The sequence below is a fragment of the Ostrea edulis genome, chromosome 8 (genome assembly GCF_947568905.1).
Source record: "Ostrea edulis chromosome 8, xbOstEdul1.1, whole genome shotgun sequence".
In the NCBI taxonomy this organism is placed as follows: domain Eukaryota; kingdom Metazoa; phylum Mollusca; class Bivalvia; order Ostreida; family Ostreidae; genus Ostrea; species Ostrea edulis.
In genome coordinates, this window is record NC_079171.1 from 54,785,226 (window position 1) to 54,808,034 (window position 22,809).

The 22,809-nt window shown below is 34.3% G+C and overlaps 2 protein-coding genes and 1 pseudogene across 2 annotated transcripts in view; 1 reads left to right on the top strand and 2 right to left on the bottom strand.

The window, feature by feature from the left end:
• Positions 1-8,311, bottom strand: part of LOC125661941 (multiple epidermal growth factor-like domains protein 11) — a 39,648-nt gene extending 31,337 nt beyond the window's left edge. Inside the window, exon 1 of the mRNA XM_056147717.1 lies at positions 8,203-8,311. Coding sequence (XP_056003692.1) covers positions 8,203-8,293 — 91 coding nt within the window. The 5' untranslated portion in view covers positions 8,294-8,311. The remainder of the gene's footprint in view (positions 1-8,202) is intronic.
• Positions 8,312-10,672: 2,361 nt separating this feature from the next.
• Positions 10,673-13,637, top strand: LOC130046365 (putative nuclease HARBI1). The gene is made up of 2 exons (XM_056146496.1): positions 10,673-11,311; positions 12,646-13,637. The coding sequence occupies exons 1-2, from the start codon at positions 10,743-10,745 to the stop codon at positions 12,932-12,934; spliced, it is 858 nt and encodes a 285-aa protein (XP_056002471.1). The 5' UTR covers positions 10,673-10,742; the 3' UTR covers positions 12,935-13,637.
• A 142-nt stretch (positions 13,638-13,779) lies between these two features.
• Positions 13,780-17,329, bottom strand: LOC130049209 (uncharacterized; annotated as a pseudogene).
• Between the last annotated feature and the right edge of the window lie 5,480 nt (positions 17,330-22,809).

The window sequence follows — 22,809 nt, forward strand, 5'->3', positions numbered from 1 at the left end:
AATCTTGAAACTCAAAATCACGCGGAGGAAAAATAATAATAATAACTAGTAATCCTAATTGTTCGCGAATAATTAGAGGTCTTTCCACCTTTTCTGGATTTCTTTCTTGACCTTCAATCTTGATCCATTCTTCAGTAGGTCAAATGAGGCCAAAAAACTTTCAAGTCAATGTAAACTTGGAAAACTTTCAGGGGCCATAACTATTTAAAGGGGTTGGTGAATCTTTTCGCACTGAATAGATTGAAGAGTCTACTAAATCAGTACAAAACATTAATGATTAAGGTTTGGTATCTCCAGGGTTAACGGTTTCGAAGGACTAGTGATAATAAACTTTATTTGTAAGATGGGCAATAATTTTTAAAGGAGCCCGGCTTAAGGGCCAAGAAAGATGTTTCAATTGGTTTTAAAAGAACATACTAATGATGCAATGAAAAATGATGTATGTTGAAAGACAAAAGAGATATAAAAAGAGCTAAATTCTCAATATTTGAAGTAACTTTGACCTTTGACCTTAACCTAATATTCAGGGTCACAGGTAAATGATCACATTGCAGTTGGTCCCATGTTTCTATGATTATCCGTTTAAAAGTTAACGATTAGCACAAACACATAAACGGGCAATAACTCATATAAGGGGTCAGCGGATCCTTTCACACTGAATATGTTGAAGTTGTGCTTTGAGAAACCGAAGACATTGATGAAGGTTTGGTGTCTCTATGGTCTATGGTTTCAAAGGAGTAGCGATAACAAGGTTAATAATGTAAGGGGCAATAACTTTTAAAGGGGTCAGTCTTAGGGTACAGGTATCAAATCTTGAAAATGGATTTAAAAGGACATACTAAAGATCCAATTATATGTAGTATATATTGAAAGACAAAAGAGATATAAAAAGAGCTAAATTTCTCATATTTTGAAAGACCTTGACCTTTGACCTTGACATAAATTAAAAGGTCAAAGAATGAAGATTCTAATGCAGTTAGTCCCGTGACTCTAGGATAAATGGTTTTAATTTTTTTCAATTATTTGTAAAAAATCAAAAACTTTCAGGGGCAATAACTCATAAAAGGGGTCGATGAATCTTTTCGCAATGAATAGATTGAAGAGTCTCCTTGACTAGTCGAAGACATTGGTGAAGGTTTGGTATCTTTACGGTGTACGGTTTCGGAGGAGTAGCGATAACAAGGTTAATACTCTAAGGGGCAATAACTTTTAAAGGGGTCAGTCTTAAGATACAGGAGTTAAATCTTTAAAATAGATTTGAAAGGACATACTAAAGATGCAATGATATGTAGTATATGTTGAAAGACAAAAGAGATATAAAAAGAGCTAAATTTCTCATATTTTGAATGACCTTGACCTTTGACCTTGACATAAATAAAAAGGTCAAAGGATGAAGATTCTAATGCAGTTATTCCCATGTCTCTAGGATAAATGGTTTTAAATTTTTTCAATTATTTGTAAAAATCAAAAACTTTCAGGGGCAATAACTCATAAAAGGGGTCGAAGAATCTTTTCGCAATGATAGATTGAAGAGTCTCCTTGATTAGTCGAAGACATTGGTGAAGGTTTGGTGTCTTTACGGTGTACGGTTTCGGAGGAGTAGCGATAACAAGGTTAATACTGTAAAGGGCAATAACTTTTAAAGGGTCAGTCTTAAGGTACAGGAATGAAATCTTTTAAATATATTTGAAAGGACATACTAAAGATGCAATGATATGTAGTATATGTTGCAAGACAAAAGAGATATAAAAAGAGCTAAATTTCTCATATTTTGAATGACCTTGACCTTTGACCTTGATATAAATCAAAAGGTCAAAGGATGAAGATTCTAATGCAGTTAGTCCCATGTCTCTGGGATAAATGGTTTTAAATTTTTTCAATTATTTGTAAAAATCAAACACTTTCAGGGGCAATAACTCATAAAAGGGGTCGAAGAATCATTTCGCTATGAATAGATTGAAGAGTCTCCTTGACTACTCGAAGACATTGGTGAAGGTTTGGTATCTTTACGGTGTACGATTTCGGAGGAGTAGCGATAACAAGCTTTTATTGCAAAAGGGGCAATAACTCCTTGAGGGGTCAAAGTTCAATTACGCAGGGTGAACTGCCAAAATCTTTTAAGGAGTACATTCTTATGGACTATAAATGTTTTCGATAAATCTTGAAACTCAAAATCACGGGGAGGAAAAATAATAATAATAATAATAATAATAAACAGAAGAATATCAATAGGTCTTTCCACAGAAAGGTGGAAAGACCTAATAATAATAATAATAATAAACAGAAGAATATCAATAGGTCTTTCCACAGAAAGGTGGAAAGACCTAATTAAGGATATCTCCCTCGTGCATAGCTTTTATCCTTGGACGAATTTTGCTCCACTTTTTTGGCACGCTGTTTTTGGCTATATTTACCTCTAAAACTTCATAGTTATTTCGGATTTCAAACATTTCGGTTGAGCATTACTAAAGAGACATTATTTGTCGAAATGCACATCTGGTGCATCAAAATTAGTACCGTATAAATTTTACATTATACGGAAGAAATCTCTTGCTGTGGCCTTCAATTCGACATTTACATATATCGATGACGTTTTGTCTATTAACAATGACAGCTTTCATTCATATGTCAATTCGATATATCCCTGTGAGCTCGAAATAAAAGACACCACAGAATCGTCCACCTCTGCTTCATACTTAGTTATTTTATTGAAAGAAGACATTAACGGCAAACTCACAACTCAGCTGTATGACAAATGGGATGATTTCAGCTTCTCCATCGTTAGCTTCCCATACTTATGTAGCAGTATTCCATTATCATCTGTATATGGTGTTTATATATCTGAACTGATTCGATACGGAAGAGCTTGTTTTGCGTATAGTCAGTTTTTAAATCGAAGTAAGCGACTGACAGACAATTTGACAACACAGGGGTTTCAACAGCATCGATTGAAGTCAGCATTTCGCAAATTATATGGTTGTTATAACGATCTAGTTCGTCAATACAACCTATCATTAGGTCAAATGCTGTCTTACGTGTTTCATATCGATTGTTAGGCCGTTCTTGGCACACTGATTTTGATTACGGATAACTCCGTTTACCTGGTAAGGATATTGGGCCCACGGCGGGTGTGACCGGTCGACAGGGGATGTTTACTCCTCCTAGGTACCTGATCCCACCTCTGGTATGTCCGGGGTCCATGTTTGCCCCATTATCTATTTTGTATTGCTTTTAAGAGTTATGATATTGATCACTGTTCGTTATCTTCACCTTTTATTGAAATAATTGCTTGTTTTCACGTTTTGTAACAACTGATGTCAGCAAACTAATAATTGATTACGGAATTAGGAATTTCTGAAGTAATAATGTATTCAACTTTGATGTTTTCTACCTTTTAACAAAAATATTTGGGAAATAGTTATCTAACATAAATTGGTGAGACTGACTCTAAACAAAATGCCCTCTTCGAATTTTGTTTTATGTCCTCTTTACAGGAATGTTGAGAATTTCCTCGAAAGCTGAATACCCTATATTTTTTGAAAACTAGAACAATCTTGTTAAAGGGCCATGGACATGATTTGAGCTGAAAATTATCCACCCCCCATTTTTAATATTTAAAATGCTTAACTAAGGTATTTCTAAAGGTCAGCAAAAAAATGAATGTTAGTTATTGAAGTTCATGGGATATACAAAGGTCACAATTCTTTGTTATGTAAACAAGTCTCGGTCTATGTTGTTGAGATTTTATAATGTAATACGTAATAAAAGATTATTGTGAACAAAATAGGAAAGTTCTATGTTCTCTGTCTCTTAAACAAAAATAGCTTGTAAATCATTATAGAACATAGCTTGCTCAGAATGTCATTCTAAACACATTGTTTCTTCATTTCTTTTCGCTTTTAGGGAACTGCAGGCTCGATCATTAATTTGCATAACCCAAATATCTCGATACTTATAAATATTTTGTTAAACATTATAGAACAAAATGTAAACAAATTGAAGACATATTTCACGATAACAATTTTTAGGGGCCATCCCATTCAAAAAGTAATCAAGAGAGGTCGAACACATTTTGTAGATATTTAAAAACCTAACAATAATTTCTGAATTGCAAAGTTGTTGGTTGTATCCTTATGGTATATAAGCTACGATTATATCTGATGAGGAGATATGGCTCACGGCACCTGATCCCACCTCTGGTATATGCAGGGGTCCATGTTTGCCAAACTCTATTTTGTATTGCTTATAGGAGTTATGAAATTGATCACTGTTCGTTATATTCGCCTTTCTTATACATTTTCCTACCTGACGAGTGATTAGAAAGGAAATAAAGTAAATCAATATTTTGAAAAAGGACTATAAGGAGAAATGTTAGATAATGAAATACACGGCAGGGTGAAGGTGTCCCGGGTAAAGTTATAACAAACATAATAAAATATACATCGGCGCACTTTACACTATATGACGTCACAATATAAAAGTACGTCATGACATACAGGTCTATAGTTGTATGGCGGGCAAAATGTCATAACATTTTCTATCTATTTACTTCCGTTATCTAGTGTTCAAACTGCATATCATTACTTAAATTATTGTTCACCTTGCATATGTCTAGATATGTTTGTCAGATGATTTTTCCCAGTTTTCTTTGATAATATATAAGTTTCATATTTGTATATATTGTGTGCACGAAACATGGTAAAGTAATCTTTATATTACTTGTTGACCTTGAAATCGCCCGCGATGGGTATAGTCATTTGAAATATAAAAAAAACCACATGTACATATCGACTTGGCACAGGTGAAAGATGATGATATTTTATTTCGATCAAGGCATATTCTTAAAGGTAATTAGTTGCAGATTTAGGATTTGGATTCGAAAGGTAGAACATTTTGCTTCGATCAGATACGATTTGGATATGAATGAGGAAAATGCACAACATTTGAGTTGAGATTATGGCAATTGCTATATTTGAAAGGATATTGTACCAATCCGTATCACTTTTTAAATGTACCATATCAATGTCGACATGTCAAGCCCAAACTGCAAATGATTCGAATGTATCTTTCACCTGTACGGAGGTGATAAACAACTAAGAGTCTAGCGGATAAAAATAGCTCTACGTCACTTGTATGACGACGTAATAGTTAAGGGAAGGATTTCCCCACGTGATACGATGTTTGTTTATGTATTGACTAACAATTTTTACTAAAAATATGCTTCGCTTAGAAGAATTTTACTTAAATATGAACATGCTGTCATTACTTGTTATTTTACCCGGGACACCTTAACCCCGCTGTGTAAACACTTCCTCTATAATAAATGGGAAAGAATATCAAGAAAGTAGGTCAATATCATCAAAGAGTACGGATTAGCTCACTTGAACTTTGATATTATGCATATCATATTTGATACAGGAATGTTATGACGGCCTCTTCGACGCTAATATTTGAAATACAGAATTAATATTAGGGCAAGGAAGGCGATCTGTAGGACTTAATTCTCGTTTTATTTTTGAGTTTGTAAGGATGAAGATAACGAACAGTGATCAATGTCATATCGCCTACAAGCAATACAAAATAGATAGTTGGGCAAACACCAGAGGTGGGATCAGGTGCCTAGGAGGGGTAAGCATCCCCTGTTGTATCACTTGTTAGATTAAGGGAATAGGGACATCTCTCAAGTCCCTATTTCTACTCTGTCATGGCACTAACGGACAAAGTGCCCACTGGTTTATAAAAGAAAGTGATTTATGATAAGCGACATTGTTGATTCACTCGGATTGATTTTGTCATTTTTCGTATCTTATAGGCCATTCACAGGTCGATTGACTACAGCTGTGGTTGTAATGTATGAAGATGAGGTGGACGAAATATCGGGGCAAGGTAAAGGACCCCATGAGCTATCATTTCCCATTTTCATTTTGCGGTTTTAGGCGTACCACCCAGAGGCTCAAAGGGATGAGGACAGATTTTAACTCCTTATTCCAAATGCAAGGTGAATATAACGAACAGTGATCAATCTCATAACTCCTACGAGCAATACAAAATAGAGAGTTGGGCAAACACGGACCCCTGGACACTCCAGAGGTGGGATCAGGTGCCTAGGAGAAGTAAGCATCCCCTGTTGACCGGTCACACCCACCGTGAGCCCCATATCCTGATCAGGTAAACGGAGTTATCCGCAATCAAATAAGTGTGCCAAGAACGGCTTAACAATTGGTATGAAACACGTCAGACAGCATTTGACCCAATCCAAGGTTGTATTGACGAATTAGATCGTTATAATGACCATAGAATTTGCGAAATGCTGACTTCAGTCGAGACTGTTGAAATCCCTGTACCATCAACTTGTTTGTCAGTAGCTTACCTGGATTTAAAAACTGACTATACCCAGAACAAGCTCTTGCATATCGAATCAGTTGAGATATATAAACACCATATGCAGGTGATAATGGAATATTGCTACATAAATGTGGGAAGTTGACGATGGAGAAGCTGAAATCATCCCGTTTGTTATACAGTTGAGTTGTCAGTTTGCCGTTAATGTCTACTTTCAATAAAATATCTAAGTATGAAGCAGAAGTGGACGACTCTGTGGTGTTCTTTATTTCGAGCTCACAGGGATACATCAAATCGACATATGAATGAAGTGTTAATAGACAAAACTTCATCGATATATCTAGAAGTCGAATTGAAAGTCACAGCGAGAGATTTTTTCTTCTCACGTTGAAGTTTTTGAATAAATTCTGCTTCATATGAATATAAAAACAGTTCAGTTAACATCTTTCATGGATAGAATGGCTTTCGGTGAATTATGAGATTGATCAATGTTCGTTATCTTTAATTCACATTAGTTCAAAAACAAATTAATAATATAACAGTTCATAGGTATGGTAAACTGTTCAATACTATTATGGCGACACATTTTACTGTCATCTACTCCTGGGAATTTTAGCTATATCCACTGTCTTGATCAATCTACAATTGAGCAATACACAATCTACAATCTGCACTCATATAAAACATTTCGGAATTACTCTTCTTCTACGCTTAAAATAACTTAAATTACCTTGACATGACAAAGCATTATGATGAGAAATAACCCGGTGAAGTTTGTCGTATGTCTGGATTGGAGTCTAAAAAGCACTTACTACACACATGGCGAAAATGACATGGAGATGTCAGCTGTACAACTTTGAAATCGGAAAAATCAAGGTAAATTCTTGAAATAAAAAACGATGTATGAATACCTGGATTCTTCAGCAATCAAAACAGACAACATGTACTGTGTTTTATGCATATGCACAATACTTCAGTGGTAGTATTTACAGATCACATTCGTAATTGTTTGTTCACATAGTGCACGTGTGGCCGACATTCAATGTTATAGACACGCATGTATATGTTTGATAGCTGACAATCAAGTAGTACCACTTGTTTTTTATTCATGTAATAATAATTTATACGAGTACAGACAGGTGTCTAGGCAGTAAAATTGTGTACAAATGCACGTGTGGTTAAATTAATTTTCATGTTCTCTGTTTACAGCCACATTTAATTTTATTAATTGTCTTACTAGAAAAATAAACTTGGAATATTTTCTCTCCAATCAATCTGCATGTTATTGTCCACGGTTTGTCTCACTCTGAATAAATGCTGCATGAGCACATTTTTGACGCCTGTTTGAGACCTTTTTTTTTAATTCTCATTTAGTTCTAAAGATTATAGATTACCACTCTCACGCCAAGGGCCACTAGTGTGAATACAATGAATGCAATCAGATTAATTCAAAAGTCCGTTATCTAAAGAGACAAAAATCTCACTATTAACGATACAAGTGTAGGTTCAAGGTTTAACAGAACAAAATTTGACTGACATCTCATTATTCTAAAGTGATACATTTAACTGTATTTTCCATTCACGATTGCATATTTGTTCGGTTATGTTTATTCAAAGTAGACGACCCAAACAAAATGTTAATATTTGGATCATTGATTTATCATATAATAATATGCATTAGAAAAATGTGATCTATTTATATACATTATCAAATATTTACAAGAACGCTTTCGTTTTAACTTGTTTCAAATCGACCCACTATACACCATTAATCGTAGATATCTACAATATTCTGAACTGAAAGTAGTATTATGCGGTTTGTAATAATTATGATAAGTAATTTAATAAACATGTACTTACCATATGCATATGAATATAATATCTGTGAAAGGAGGATAATAATAAAAACGTCCATTCTCGAATTTATGTTCCTGATTGCCAGTATAAACATCCGGAAGTGTTTAGTATGTTTCTAAATCAATTGTAAAAATAACTCTGGAACGGGTGCACTGTGTGTTTAAAGCTGTAAACTTTACAAACATAATCAAGTATAAGCACTATACATTTTTAAGTTTTTCAAATTGATCTTGCATCATTAACTTAAATGTAGAAGACGATCATCGTAATGTCATAATGTTATTAGTTTTAGTTACTTTTGAAGGTATTCATGATTAATTTGAAAACAAAACAGAGTGGCTACTATCTAAATGTATTGTGGTAACTGAGTAAATACCTTCATTCAAATGCGGAAGCATGCGGAAAGAGAAGTATCAGAAAAAAGGTATTGTGTTGAAACCTGAAGGTTTACTTCCAACCAGAATTGATTATGTTATTGCATTTATCTTAAATTCTTAGTGATAATGCAGATGTTTATGATCACTAGGTATTTCTATTACTTGCGAATGTTCTCTCTCTCCTTTGATAAAGATAATGTAATTGTGTGACGATCATCTATAAAGTGATAGACTTAGATAGAGAGAGGATCGACGTAAAACAGAGGTCATACATACATCGACTATAATCAGAGGTTGTATGTATTTTATTTGTGGGAGACTACATGGGAACACACGTTGAGATAATGAAACAAAGTTTATGTAAACCTGACACTGTAAGGTTCCAATTTACACAATTCAGCACAAAATCACAGTCTTGATATTGTTACTGAATCATGTCAGGTGAAATATTCTGCCGAACGCTGAATCTTTATTGAGATCGATTGCACTGAGAGTTACTGCTCGCTAATCTATAATTTTATATGTCTAATTGAAAATTCGCTTTCTTTAAAACGAAGCCCAACAGGTTACAGTTTTACGGGAAGAAAAAATTCAATAAAAACGATTTAGAATATGAGTTACTGGATAAGACGGAAGAACACCCTGTAAGAGGTTTAAAATCTGGTAATGCTTGGCAGTAGTTCTTTTAAAATGATTTCAATGTATGGTCGGTGAGATTTCCAATTCACGGGAATCAGTTTGTGTGTTTGTTTGTGTTTTGCTGTTTTCCACCACACTTAACACTTTTCAGTTATTTGGTGGCGCCCAGTTTTTATTGGTGGTAAAGAGAACCCAGATACAATGTACCTGGGAAGAGACCAACGACCTTCCGAAAGTAAACTGGGAATCTTTCTCACTTACCGGCGCGAGCGGGATTCGAACCTGCACCGACCAGAGGTGAGAGGCCATGTGGTTTTGAGCGCGATGCTCTAGCCACTCGGGCACGGAGGCCCATTGATTGAAATCGCTTGATATTCATATCATAGATAGATGTTGAGACCGTTAACTGATTTGCGCTTCTTTTTAATTGAATAATACTAAAACGTTTGTAACTATCTTATTGATAAAGCGAATGAGTTGATAGGCCCCTGATTCAGTTTGTAATTCATTGTGATTCATCAATGTATGGTCGGTGAAATTTCCAATTCACGGGAATTCGTTTGTAATTCATCGATCAGTTGTAGCAAAAAAAGCTGGAAAAATCAAATGAACTCAGTATGCGTCAGTCACATCAAAATACGTCCTTGTTCAACGATGAAATGATTGATATACCATATTTGTATATATCTTACCTAAATCAATTCGTAAAAAGAATACAGAAGAAGACATGTCTGTTACGTCTCACGGAAGTCTGACCTGTGGGTCATGTAACATGTATATCAACAATTATACGCCTTTCTCTCGTATAGGCACGACTAAATCTTAACAATTCAAACGCGCAAAAAAGATTATTACTCATAATATTGTGTATTGTATTTCATGATTTAGCGATATTTCAGTTGCACATTTTCCCCTCTACACAAGAGATCGTGACTTGTATTAATACCCTATTATTATTAAATTCCTAAACACGAAAGACACGAAATGGCAAATCCTTTTACATTTTTCTATGTGCGTCAAATATACGTTAAATCTCTTAATAATCTATGATTGGTATCAAGAGATATATTTTCTTTACATACTCTGTGGTTATAACGAGATAATTATCTCTTAATTACGAGAACAAATGTTCCTCCAGATAGAGCTCTGGGCCGGGATTCATAAAGATGTTTAAGTTATGCTTAAGTATAAGAAATTTCTTAAATCAATAAATAAAACTTAAGTAACGCTAAGAATGAGTATTTATCTTAAGTTTTATTCATAAAACAACTTAATTCTTAGAAAATTCTTAAAGAATTCTTAAAAGTAAGTGTAGTCTGTAGCAGACTTAAGTTTTCAGAATTTCTTAAGTTCACAAATAAAATGGCTGCCAACATAGTTCACAGAAGGAATTTTAGAGAGAGAAAAGACTGTTTACAGCAGTACAGTGATCGTGAACTTATCTAACGTTTTCGGCTTGATTCAGGTGGAATCCTTTTTGTGGAATCACTTATTCGTGATCAAATATCTAGTGGCTCTCGGCGTAATATGGCATTATCCTCTCTTCAGAAAGTTCTTCTTACTTTGAGGTTTCTAGCTACGGGCAAAATGCAGCTGTGCAACGGCGATGACATGGGTGTTTCTCAGCCAACTGTCTCACGGGCCATTACCGTAACACTGGCAAGCCTTACCTCCCCTCTTATGATCAGTCGGTTTGTACAATTTCCATCTAGCGCAGCAGAGATTAGAAGAAACCAAGAGTCTTTTCACGCAATCGCGGGCTTCCCAGGGATAGTAGGCGCCATCGATGGTACCCACATTCAAATAATTGCACCACACGAATATGAAAATGAATACGTCAATAGACATAACTACCACAGTATTAACACACAAGTTGTTTTTGATGCAAAATATAGAATCATTGATGTTGTTGCTAAATGGCCAGGCTCCACTCACGATTCCCGAATCCTTAACGAAAGTGGTTTGAGAGTCATGTTCGAAAATAATCACATCCCCATTCACACACATTTGCTTGGCGACAGCGGATATCCCTCCAAACGTTGGTTATTGACTCCTTTTCTGAGACCAAACCAACCATCGCAGTTGAATTACAACAGGTAAAGATTTAAAATCTTCTTTCATACACAAGACACATGCACACCTTTAAATATTCTAAATAAACATGATAAACGAGTCTTTGCTTTTCTCACATCCATATGTCCCTCTTGGTATAAACAAATTCTGATTGGTGTAAAATTAGTTCGAAACTTAGCGCCCCCTATTTGAGAAACAATCGGGTGGATCCAACAGTTTCCAAATGGAGGGGTGTAAACATGAAACTAAATAAAAACCACTTCAATATTTGGTTTTATTACTATTAGTAGTATTAGTATTATTATTCCAATTTACATTTATTGTAAATGTTCTCCTCTTTCTTGCATGTATTGTTTAAAAAATGGGGGGGGGGGGGGACTTGTGGGATTGACAAAATAAGTATATAAAAATGTTTCAACATATAAATTATAAAATATATATACTGGCACTTTCATGAATTGAAATCAAATGCAGACACTGCATCATGGATATGGATAATATTAGTTAGGTAACGTCAAATTCAGAATATAATGTCACATAAATGTGATGTAAACAGCTGTCAATTCTTTAGACTGTGCAATTTCAGCTTAATTGACTCTTTTTGATTATTGCAATTCTTAAAATTTAAATTCCTTTTCTTGCATGTAATCTATAAAATAATAAAATATATATCTACTTTGATTGTTTTATTTCACTGACATGTAAATAAAGGGTACATTATTAATTATGTTGTAAATAAAAGGGGGAGGGTGGTACATGTCACATGCACCTGACTATCACATACTCAGGTAACACAGTACCAGAATATATATTGATATCCAATATTTTTTTAAACATAAAATTCAAATTTAGAAATTATTTCGATATAAACATATAAACATATAGCATAACGAGATGTGGGGAATTTTCTTTTCTTTTCTTCTTCTTTTTTAACAATTTGAAAATAGATGAGCATTGACTATTGGGGCGGGTGGAAGATTTTTTTTACTACAATAATTCATATGAAACATGCTTTTATGAAAGTTTTGTCATTCCCGGCAGTGTTTTTTTTTTGTTTTTTTGTTGTTGTTGTTGTTTTTGTTTAATTTAATATTAACAATTAATGCCTACAATGGGGATTTACTATAGAAGTCTTCTGAATGATTTTTTTTTTGTAATTCGCATCCAAGATATTATGCTTCTCAAATAACAATTGGTCATACTTAAAACATGCCCCCCCCCCTTCTCTCTCTACACATAATGATATCAATATTAACATATATAACTTGATTGTTGTATTCATGTGATTTATTATGTGTACAACAACCAATTTTTTTAAATAACCAAACCAATCAGATTTTACCATACTGATTTATAGAGCTCACAAGAAAACAAGATCTGTGGTGGAAAGGGGTATCGGACAACTGAAGAGGCGATTTCATGTACTACATGGTGAAATCCGCTTGTCACCTGAGAAGGCATGTCAGGTTATTTTGTCCTGTGCCATTTTGCATAACATTTGCAAAGATCGATGCATTCCATGCCCACAAGATCATGAAGATGATGGTGAAGATCAACAAGTTGATGTACATGTACCACACATATTTAACAACAATGGCAATGATGGTCTGAGATATCGACAACAGTTTGCAGAGACTCACTTTTGAGTTGCATTGGGAGTTGTGTATGTATTGACTGCATGTATGTAACTAGAAGTTGAAGAGTGGATCATTAAAGTACAAAATAATGAAAATGATGAGATATACATGTACTTCCCTATAAATTTTTAAACCTCATTATGACCTTGGGGTATACCATTTTAACCAATTTGAATCTAAATAATGATGTAATGATGCTTGTGTGGGTTGTGGTGGTATACATTAAACAACAACACCAATCAATGTTTAACACATGAGTTAATTTATATTTTTTCCAGCTCTGAACATATATATAACATTTACAAACAAACATACACACACACATACATACATACATACATACATATATAAAAGATAAAAAATCAACAACAAAAACTCATTTGCCAAGCACAATTTACAATCAACATCTTTACTTTAACAGTGCTTAGAAATGATAGATTATAAATGAACTTCAAATTTGGCTACTGATTTACTATATGGTATATAATTGATAAATAGATTTATCTTACTCGACTATTACTTTAAAAATCATAGACTGAATAAACTTCATATGAATATTCAAAAACTTAACAGAATGCAAAAAACATAAAATAATAACAAATATCAAATCAATGCAATGCAAAGCATACCTATGTGTGACACAGAACCTTTAATAAATATTAATCTATATACAAATAATCATATATTACCATATATTGACCACTTATCCACAGAAGGAAATTATAAAAAAAAAAAATGAAAATACATTGTAGTTGAATACTAATCGAACACTCCAAAATCCACACATAAATTTTTAAACTACTAAATTTTAATTTATCATGATAATTCATATTTTAAATGTACATTCAAACTGATGTAAATTTTCATTACTCTTAGTCATCCACTATCATACAAAATGCATACCATCTGAATATTCAGCAAATACATTATATACATGTACATAGATGAGATTAATGACCATAATGATTCTATAATCTATGAATAACTTAGAGATATGTACATATTATCAAATTATACATAAATTAAAGCAGGTTAAAAATAAAGGCATGTGATAATCTTTATGAGCTACTTAAATTACAGCTTTTTTAAATAACAATATGTTTCATATAGTAATGAAATAATATATCTACTTAGGAAAACACCACACTGTCTTACAAATGTATTACATTTTAACCATGCAATTTAGCTATGGGGTTCTTGAGGGGGAAAATGCCCAAGGATGTATTGTGCCAATTTTGGTTGAAATTGGCCTAGTCATTCTAGTAAGGAAAATGAAAATGTGAAAAGTTAAAAGCCAACAACTACTTTATATGGAAAGTGAAAATTTTAACACACATATCATTAATTTCATCTATTGAGTATCTACTTATTAATGTTGAAATATGAAACATAAAAAACTTAACTTATTAATTATTAATATCTATTATGACAAACACAACAATGTCTGGTAAAGTATACTGCATTTCTATGTCTTTCAGATATCATATACAATAATAGTATGAAATCTAAATGTTTTATCAGTTACGGCATCATATTTACATGTCTATTTAATGTGAAAGAAAGAAAACATGTAGTTAATATTCAATGGTATTACAAATGGTATGGTAAATTAGAGTTTATACCTATAGCCCCAGAGGGTTACAACTGAATTTAATGATCTTGCTGGAGAGGATTTAAAAAAAATATTCTTTGTTTATAATATATCCATGTTCTATGTAAAATCTTATCATAGATTCTAGCCCACCCTTAAACCCAGGTTCCTTGATGGTCCTACAGCTGTTATATGATTCTGCACTACAATAGATTGCTTGCTTGTTAATATTACTAACCATGGCCTTGTTGTTCTTGAAAAGATTTACAAAATATTTCCCATGTATAAAAAAATGATCTATTCATGTGGCCCAACTGTGTGCCAACAGACAATGGACAGAGTTTGATCAGATTTAAAAGGTCACTTGAACCTTTCACTCAGATGAGATAAGAACATGTACATATAGTACATCAATTAAAATGCTTTTAAATATAAACAAGAGGCCCAGGGGCCACATTGCATTATGTCAGGAAGCTTTCATGTAAATCTCAGCTTTTCTAGTTCAGTGGTTCTTGAGAAGATTTTTAAAGATTTATCCTACATATTAGTATGTAAAACTTTGATCCCTTATTGTGGCCCCATCCAATCCCTGAGGGCCATGATTTGAACAAACTTAAATCTGCACTATGTCAGGAAGCTTTCATGAAAATTTCAGCTTTTCTGACCCAATGGTTCTTGAGAAGAAGATTTTTAAATGACCCCTCTCTATTTTTGCATTTTTGTGATTGTCTCCCCTTTGAAAGGGACATGGCCCTTCATTTGAACAAACCTGAAAGCCCTTCACCTAAGAATGCTTTGTGGCAAGTTTGGTTGAAATTTGCCCAGTGGTTCTTGAGAGGAAGATGAAAAATGTGAAAAGTTTACGACGACGACATACAACGGACAAATTTTGATCAGAAAAGCTCACTTGAGCCTTCGGCTCAGGTGAGCTAATAAAATTCATTCCTCTTGCTTTAGTTTTTTTATCTTTAATTCCATATACTGGACTTCCAGTTCCCACTTCCTGCAAATCAGCTCCTCGATTCTCCTTTTCAAATCAGGCTGACTGCTTCTATTTTCAGAGGCCTGCAAACTTGTAGTCATGGATGTTAATGGTAGTGGAGGCTCTTGTACAGGTGCGGCGACTAGAGGGCTAGATTTGAGAATGAGGGGATCCATACCAGGAGGTCCCTCAAAGACATTGATTCCCCTGTGATGAAAAGAGATTAATTAAATGCTTACTTAGTATTCTCCTTTCTATCTCTTCTGCAGCTCTTTTGAATTATTAAATTATATGATTGCATTGAATGTTTATTACAATAAATGTTATTCTTTTTTATGTTGATGTTCATATTCTATACAAATCGAATTAATACAGAAAAGACAATTCTGTCATTGAAAGAATTGAAGCTAATTTACCCTAAATTCTAACATTTGAATATACACAACATGACTGAGGTTGATTATATGATGAATTTAATGATTATTTTAATGATTGTTTTTTATTATCATTATTTAGATGCTAATAAAAAGATAATAATAATAATCAATTCATATAAATGGAATTACAAAGATACAAAGAACAATTCTATCATGACATATTTCAAGTAATTTCATCTATCCTTGCAGTGCATGAATCACTTCATTCATGTACATATAATAATTAATGATGATGATGAATTATGACAGATAACTACATACAATACAATATAAGTGAATATGTAGACAAAGTTTCTTGTATTTACTCACACTGGTTGACTCCCTTCTCCAATGTTTAATATCTGCAAGAGAGAGGAGTCAATCCCACCATCAATCCCACTGAGGCAAGCATTATCCTCTCCTACCACACCACACACTGTTGTGGCAACTGCGCTGAGAGGTTTTGGTGGTGGGCCCCCGCCTAAAATATATTCATATACTATAAAGAATATTCCTAGATGCCATAGTAAATTACTGTGAGTGAAAATACATGTAGTAAATATTGTTCCAAACTGTTAAAGATTAGTACATTTATAGTAATGTTGATATCATGTGGGGCACCTCAAAATATTTTCATTGGAGTTATCCCCCTTTTCTCACCTTGGAAACGTAAACAATATTCAGACAAGCACGGAAGTAGTCAAGTCATAAGGCAACAGTTTGCTAAGTGCTTTACCTACTTCATAATGATATTTATAGTCAAATTCGATGCATAAGAAGACCGCTTTTCTTTGGTATATACCAATGTTGACAGATTTAAATAAAGCTTTACGCAAGTTCAACAGTGTGCATGTATACACGCACATGTTTATATATATAGACAGTTTAAGTATCTAAGTTCTATCAATAATTATCAATAATAACCAACCTGTCCCAGTCACAACTCTTCTGTGATCTGAGATTTCAGATTTAGATTTGGAGAAGACGTTGTGCCACTTCTTCTCCACTTCCACCGCTGTCCTAGCTGGACCCACCCCCATCGCGGCTATTCATTCGGCAATACTTTGCCAAGTGCGGTGCTTCATCTCGGAGGTTAAAGTGGGCCCTAATTTCCCCCTCAGGATATGCTTGTTCTCTTCTACTAACGAAGCCAAGGCAAGCGTTTCATCAGCATTCCAATTAGGCTTTCTTTTCGTCTGCTTGGATTCCATGATGTTGTTGTTGACATCACTATCCTCAACTTTTTACCTCTTTTGCTGGAGAGTGCGGTAAAAATTCCGGGAAATCGTTCGCGTTGCCATAGAATTTCTACTTAAGTGTTTCATTTTTCTAAGATTGAAACTTAGTTAAGAATTATGCTTAACATTTTTATGAATTAATACTTAAGTATTTTTCTTAGCTAAGAATTTTTTTACTACTTAAGTATGAAATCTAAGAATTTTCTTAGAATCTTTATGAATCCCGGCCCTGGTTTTTACAAAAGCCAATTAGTATTAAGGAATATTTCTTAAATCACAATATGAAACCCTGTATAAAGAGATATTATTTTGCAATTATCCATGAAAAAATGTATCAATTAATCAGTTAATTTCACACTTAAATGTGTAAGTAAGAGGTACTAAAATTAGAAATCTACAGTATGTAAAAAGTTTTATATACAGATATGCAATCATATATAATGTTACTCCGGATAACTCGCTGCCAAGTGTTATTTATTTCTAGTAATCATTTCAATGAAAGCAACCATTACTCATATGAAATATTTGTTAGATTATCCAATATCATTAAACTCTAAAAATATATTAACTTCTAGTAATTTGATATTAAAAACGGCGTGCAGCGTGTGATCTAATAATGGTGTGTTGTTTTCGTGAATAGATGAAACTATGAGACTGAAAATGAAATACATTATAAAGTGCTGGCTAAAACTGAAGACGTATTGATCACTGTTTTGTCTTAAGACTAGTTCGTTGAAAATTGAATTTATGAGCAGATGATCTGTGTTATTGTTTCTGTCATTGAAATTAACACGCAGATTAAAACCCGAATTGAAAATGAATGCAGAGTATGACAATCAATGCATATGTAAGTGCACAAATTGAACCATTCGTGCTAGAGATCGTGACGTTATAACCAAAATGCCATTTTCTTAAACCGATAATTTATGTTTTTCATTTATGTTACACAATTTAGATTTCATGAAATGAAAAGTTGAAAATAACGAACATTGATGAATCTCAAATATCCTATAAAGAATACAGATTGCGAGTACTACACATTCAGATCCATAGAAAAAATCGGAGGTGGTGGGTCAGGTGCCTAGGAGGAAACTGCATCGCCTATTGACCGGGCACAACCGCCATGAGTCCTTTATCTGAAGCACGTAAACGAAATATCCTGGAATGAAATTAGTGTACTAAGATTGTACTAGCATTTGGTATGAAACAAACATCCGACCCAATGACAGGTTATCATTATTCTAGCGCTAAGATTCCTCATTTCCACCAAGTATGACAGTTTCGTTTGTTTATCGGTAAGGTGATACTGATATTCATCAGAAAACCACATATTGTCAACGATATCAATGTTGTCTGCCATGTACCAAGCAAACTCAAGTTTTGAGGTTGTTTGAGATTTCTTCATTGACATAATTATACGAGGGCGGTTCAATATGTAATGTGTATTGTACCACAGCGCAATAACCCTTTGCACGACTTCGTTATCTTCACCTTTCATGATGATACTCTTAAATAGCTCTATTGAATACCTTTCCAATGATAGAAACACAAGCCTTCAGCTCCACATAGTTTTAAACTTAGTCATTTCAATAGAGCCAGTCGATGACTATTGTTGTGAAAATGGTTGGGAAACGGGTTGAGAATATTGAAGAAATTAGAGCTTATATAAAAGTTTGCACAACACTTGGTCATTCGGCAATGCAGATGTTTACTGAATTAGAGGATGTTTATGGGTCTGATAAGGCATCTTATGAGAGAGTTCGTTGGTGGAGAAAGAAATATCTGACTGGCACATACTTGACATACTTGGCCGACCTGTGACTGTAACAGGCAAGGCAAATGTCTCAAAAGTCCGGGAAATAATTGAAAGTGATGACTGATACACGATTTGTGATATTGTCAAAGCTGTGGGCATATCCCTATCGCGGGTGCATTTCATTTTGAAGCATATTTTGAAAGTACGAAAAATGTCTGCCAGATGGATACCGCATATATTGACAGATGACCAAAACGAGTACGAGTACAAACCGCTAAGCAATTGCTCAAAACGTTTCCCAAATTCAATCAAAGACAACTTGTAAACATTGTAACTGGTGATGAAACATGAGTTCACTATTTCGAACCAGTAAGAAAAATGGAAACAAAATATGTCTAACTAAACTCGGTAGAAGGCCTGTACTTGCCAAAAGAACCAAAGCACAAAGAAAATTCTTTATTGCATATTCTTCTCATGCGATTGTATAGTCGTAAATATTCCGGTGTCGAAGGATAAAAGTGTTACATGTCGGTATTACCGAAATGTTATACTAAAAACGCTAAAGAAATATTATCATAAACGACGACCTGTATCAGGATTTAGGCATGTTCGTCTACTTCATGATAATGCTCCACCACATACATCTGAGCTTGGGAAGCAATTCGGAGAAGGTTACCATCTTGTCACACCCACCATAATATCCAGATCTATCCCCATGCGACTCTTGTCTTTTTCCAAAACTTAACAAAGTACTTAATTGGTCGTCGTTACAAATCCCAACAAACCCTTAGCCCAGTCATCAGTCAGTGCCTCCGAGGTCTACCTAAATCAGCGTCCCGTGACATAATGACGGTGTTAACGTTATCCTGTAATTACTTAGGCATAAAAAGATTAAAATGAAATAGGTTCGGTAACTCATGACACTGCTATTGAAAATCAAAATAACAGCAGGTATATACGATAACAATGTATTTGCAAATTATGTAAGCAAAAACATTTTATTGATTATATTTATATTTTTATGTCTTATTGAAAAAATAAACTAGAATTAAGGTCTAAAATATCGTATGATTGACCAATTTGTGACGTTAAATGGAACAGCCAATACTCTCTTTGACCTTGATGACACTCAATATTTGGTAATGATTTTGCAGGCAGGTGGTACTAGAAAACCGGATCGAATTAGTTTGCAACAAACATGTATTTATTGCATGATAAAAGCAATTTCAATTTCAAAAGAAATATAAGAGAAAAGATTCAGGGATTGTAAAAATAGCATTTTAACGGCCATACAATTTGCGAAATGTTGAATTTAAACGAGAATATCTGAATACCTGTAACATCAAATTATTTGTCACTAGCTCGTCTCGATTTAAAGATCAATCATGCACATAACATGTTATAGAGTACCTTATCAGTTTAAATACACCCATCATATGCAAGTAATGGTGGTGTATACGGAATTGTGATTTCAGGATTGGTTTGTATTTTAGTCAAAATCTTCCGATGTTTGCATGTGCTCGGTGGTAGTTTTGTATGACTTGTGTTGTGTATATTGACGCACTAGGAAGTAAGTATTTGACTTGACATTTGTATGAAGCATTAGTTATCTGCAGATTGTCAATTTGCACCCATACAATTTATTGTCACATGTTCTTAAGTCAGTTCTACAAGTTTTGTCAAGCATAACAGTTGGCATAATGTAAAACATTGAATACCTAGGAAAGTTGTTAATTGCATTAAATTAGCTGTATGTTACCTTTTTATATCTATATTCTGTTGAGATCAAACTGTAAGTATGGAATAGTAAAATTTATACCAGTTGTTGATTGTGCAAGCCCAAAATCTCTCTTTGTCAAAATTGTCTTTAGTTGGCATAGTTTGAAAAGTGGATTGGACTTGATACCTAAAGTTATCTATGATGGTTCTCTTTTGTAACTTTGTGTTATTATACTTTTACAGTTTTCACCCTCACTGGAGGAGCAAATACACAATATCTGGAAGAATACTTAGTTATTCATCAGCACAGTAATAACGGAAAAGTTCGGCCACAGATATTGGGATAATGCCCCAGTTCTTTTTGTTGTTTTGAAGAATCGTAATGATAATTGGACTTTTAGATAGCTTGTAAGCTTGATGAATTTGATGAGTCTGTAATTGAACCACCAGACACATTGATGACATTACATGAGTAACACGAATAAGAATAAGTTTATTTGACATCCATGGAACTAAAAAAAATACTCGATCCTAGAGTCGCACAAGAATTGCTGTAATGCACCTTAGAAATTGACGAAGAGCCTCTACAAAAATTTGTAATATATTAATCAGAATCGGAAGATGAATAAGAAATACATTAACTGTGAAAAAAACATTCAAAATTTGCGCAAATATTATGTCCAGTTTACCAACCTCCTATCTAGTCTGCGAAGAATTGTTGTCATACAACTATTAATTCTGATCAGTATCTTATTAATGTTTAGCCCAGCATGAAAGGGGACAAAATGCCAATATGTTTTTGATGAAGTTGCTTACTAGATAAGCGTTCTACTTAGCGAGCATTAAATCTAAACATGGCACATTGTGCATTTGGCTTAATAATTCTTAATGTGAGACGATGGAGTTATTTTATCAGGTTTTTTTATTGCTCTCTGGTAGTACGTTGTTGAGGTTTTCCTCCAACTGATCTCATTTTTGCCCTCTAAAACCTTTCCAATTGATGTTGACTAGTACGTTTAGGGAGATACCTTCTGGTCTGTCCTGTGCTACAATGCCCGTAAAGTATGGGGTCGATGACCCAACAATCTAAATTGTTTTACCTGTAATAATTGGCTTGTATCACATGAGAGTATACAATGTGTATGGAGATGAATTTTGAGGGCTGTGATTTGGGTCTCAATGTGTGTGTGCGCGCATATGTGGTTGGATATGATTGTCGGCGGTAGTTGTGGTGGGAGGATGATGATTTGGCTCAAACTATTGGTTTTGGATGTACATATATGAATATCCCCGATAAACTAACCCGGTTGCCATGTCAATTCGAAAACTGTATGACAGGGAGTGGAATGAAAGAGCTTTTCTCAGAACTCCCCGGAATTGGAAAAGTTTAATAAGCGTGCCATTCGAATGATCAAGCAATGGATTTGTTTTGAGGCTTTGAGCTGTAGATATGCGTTAATTGATGTTGGACAGAGTTCGGTGTCCAGAAGTGAGAGACGTGCCTGTTTTGAGTGGTCTTGGAGCAATGTAATTTAGCAGAAAAATGAATTCGTTTTAAGAAACCTCTGAAATCTGCAATGCTTCAATTTCGCTGCCCGTGAGGAACCCACAATAGGTCATTGAGAAGGCTGTTGAAAAAGACGCGATTCGAAAGGTGATCGACAATATGTCGCTCATCTTTCGAATCGCGTCGCGATGTAAGTAAATGAATGAGTTTAACAAATAATTGGTATGATATTGAAAGTCTGACATCTACGGATAACTCCATTTACCTGATCGGGATATAGGGCTCATGGCGGGTGTCACTGGTCGACAGGGGATGCTTACTCCTCCTAGGCACCTGATCTCACCTTTGGTGTGTCCAAGGGTCTGTGTTTGCCCAACTCTCTACTTTGTATATGAGATTGATCACTGTTCGTTATCGTCACCTTTCATCTGTTTGACACATTAAGAGGTTTTGTGATAATGGATGCTGTGATGGTATCTTAGGAACCCTGGAGTTTATGGTGACACACGCAAATACATTGTCCTACAATATGTGAGCTTATGCAATGGCAATATAATACAAAAACTGATCACAGGAACAGACGATGTGCGCTTGAACCCATAATGCACTGTAAACTGTTTAAAGTTTGTTATGGTCTGAAATCGTCTAATTGTTTATCGACCCCAAGAGAAATAT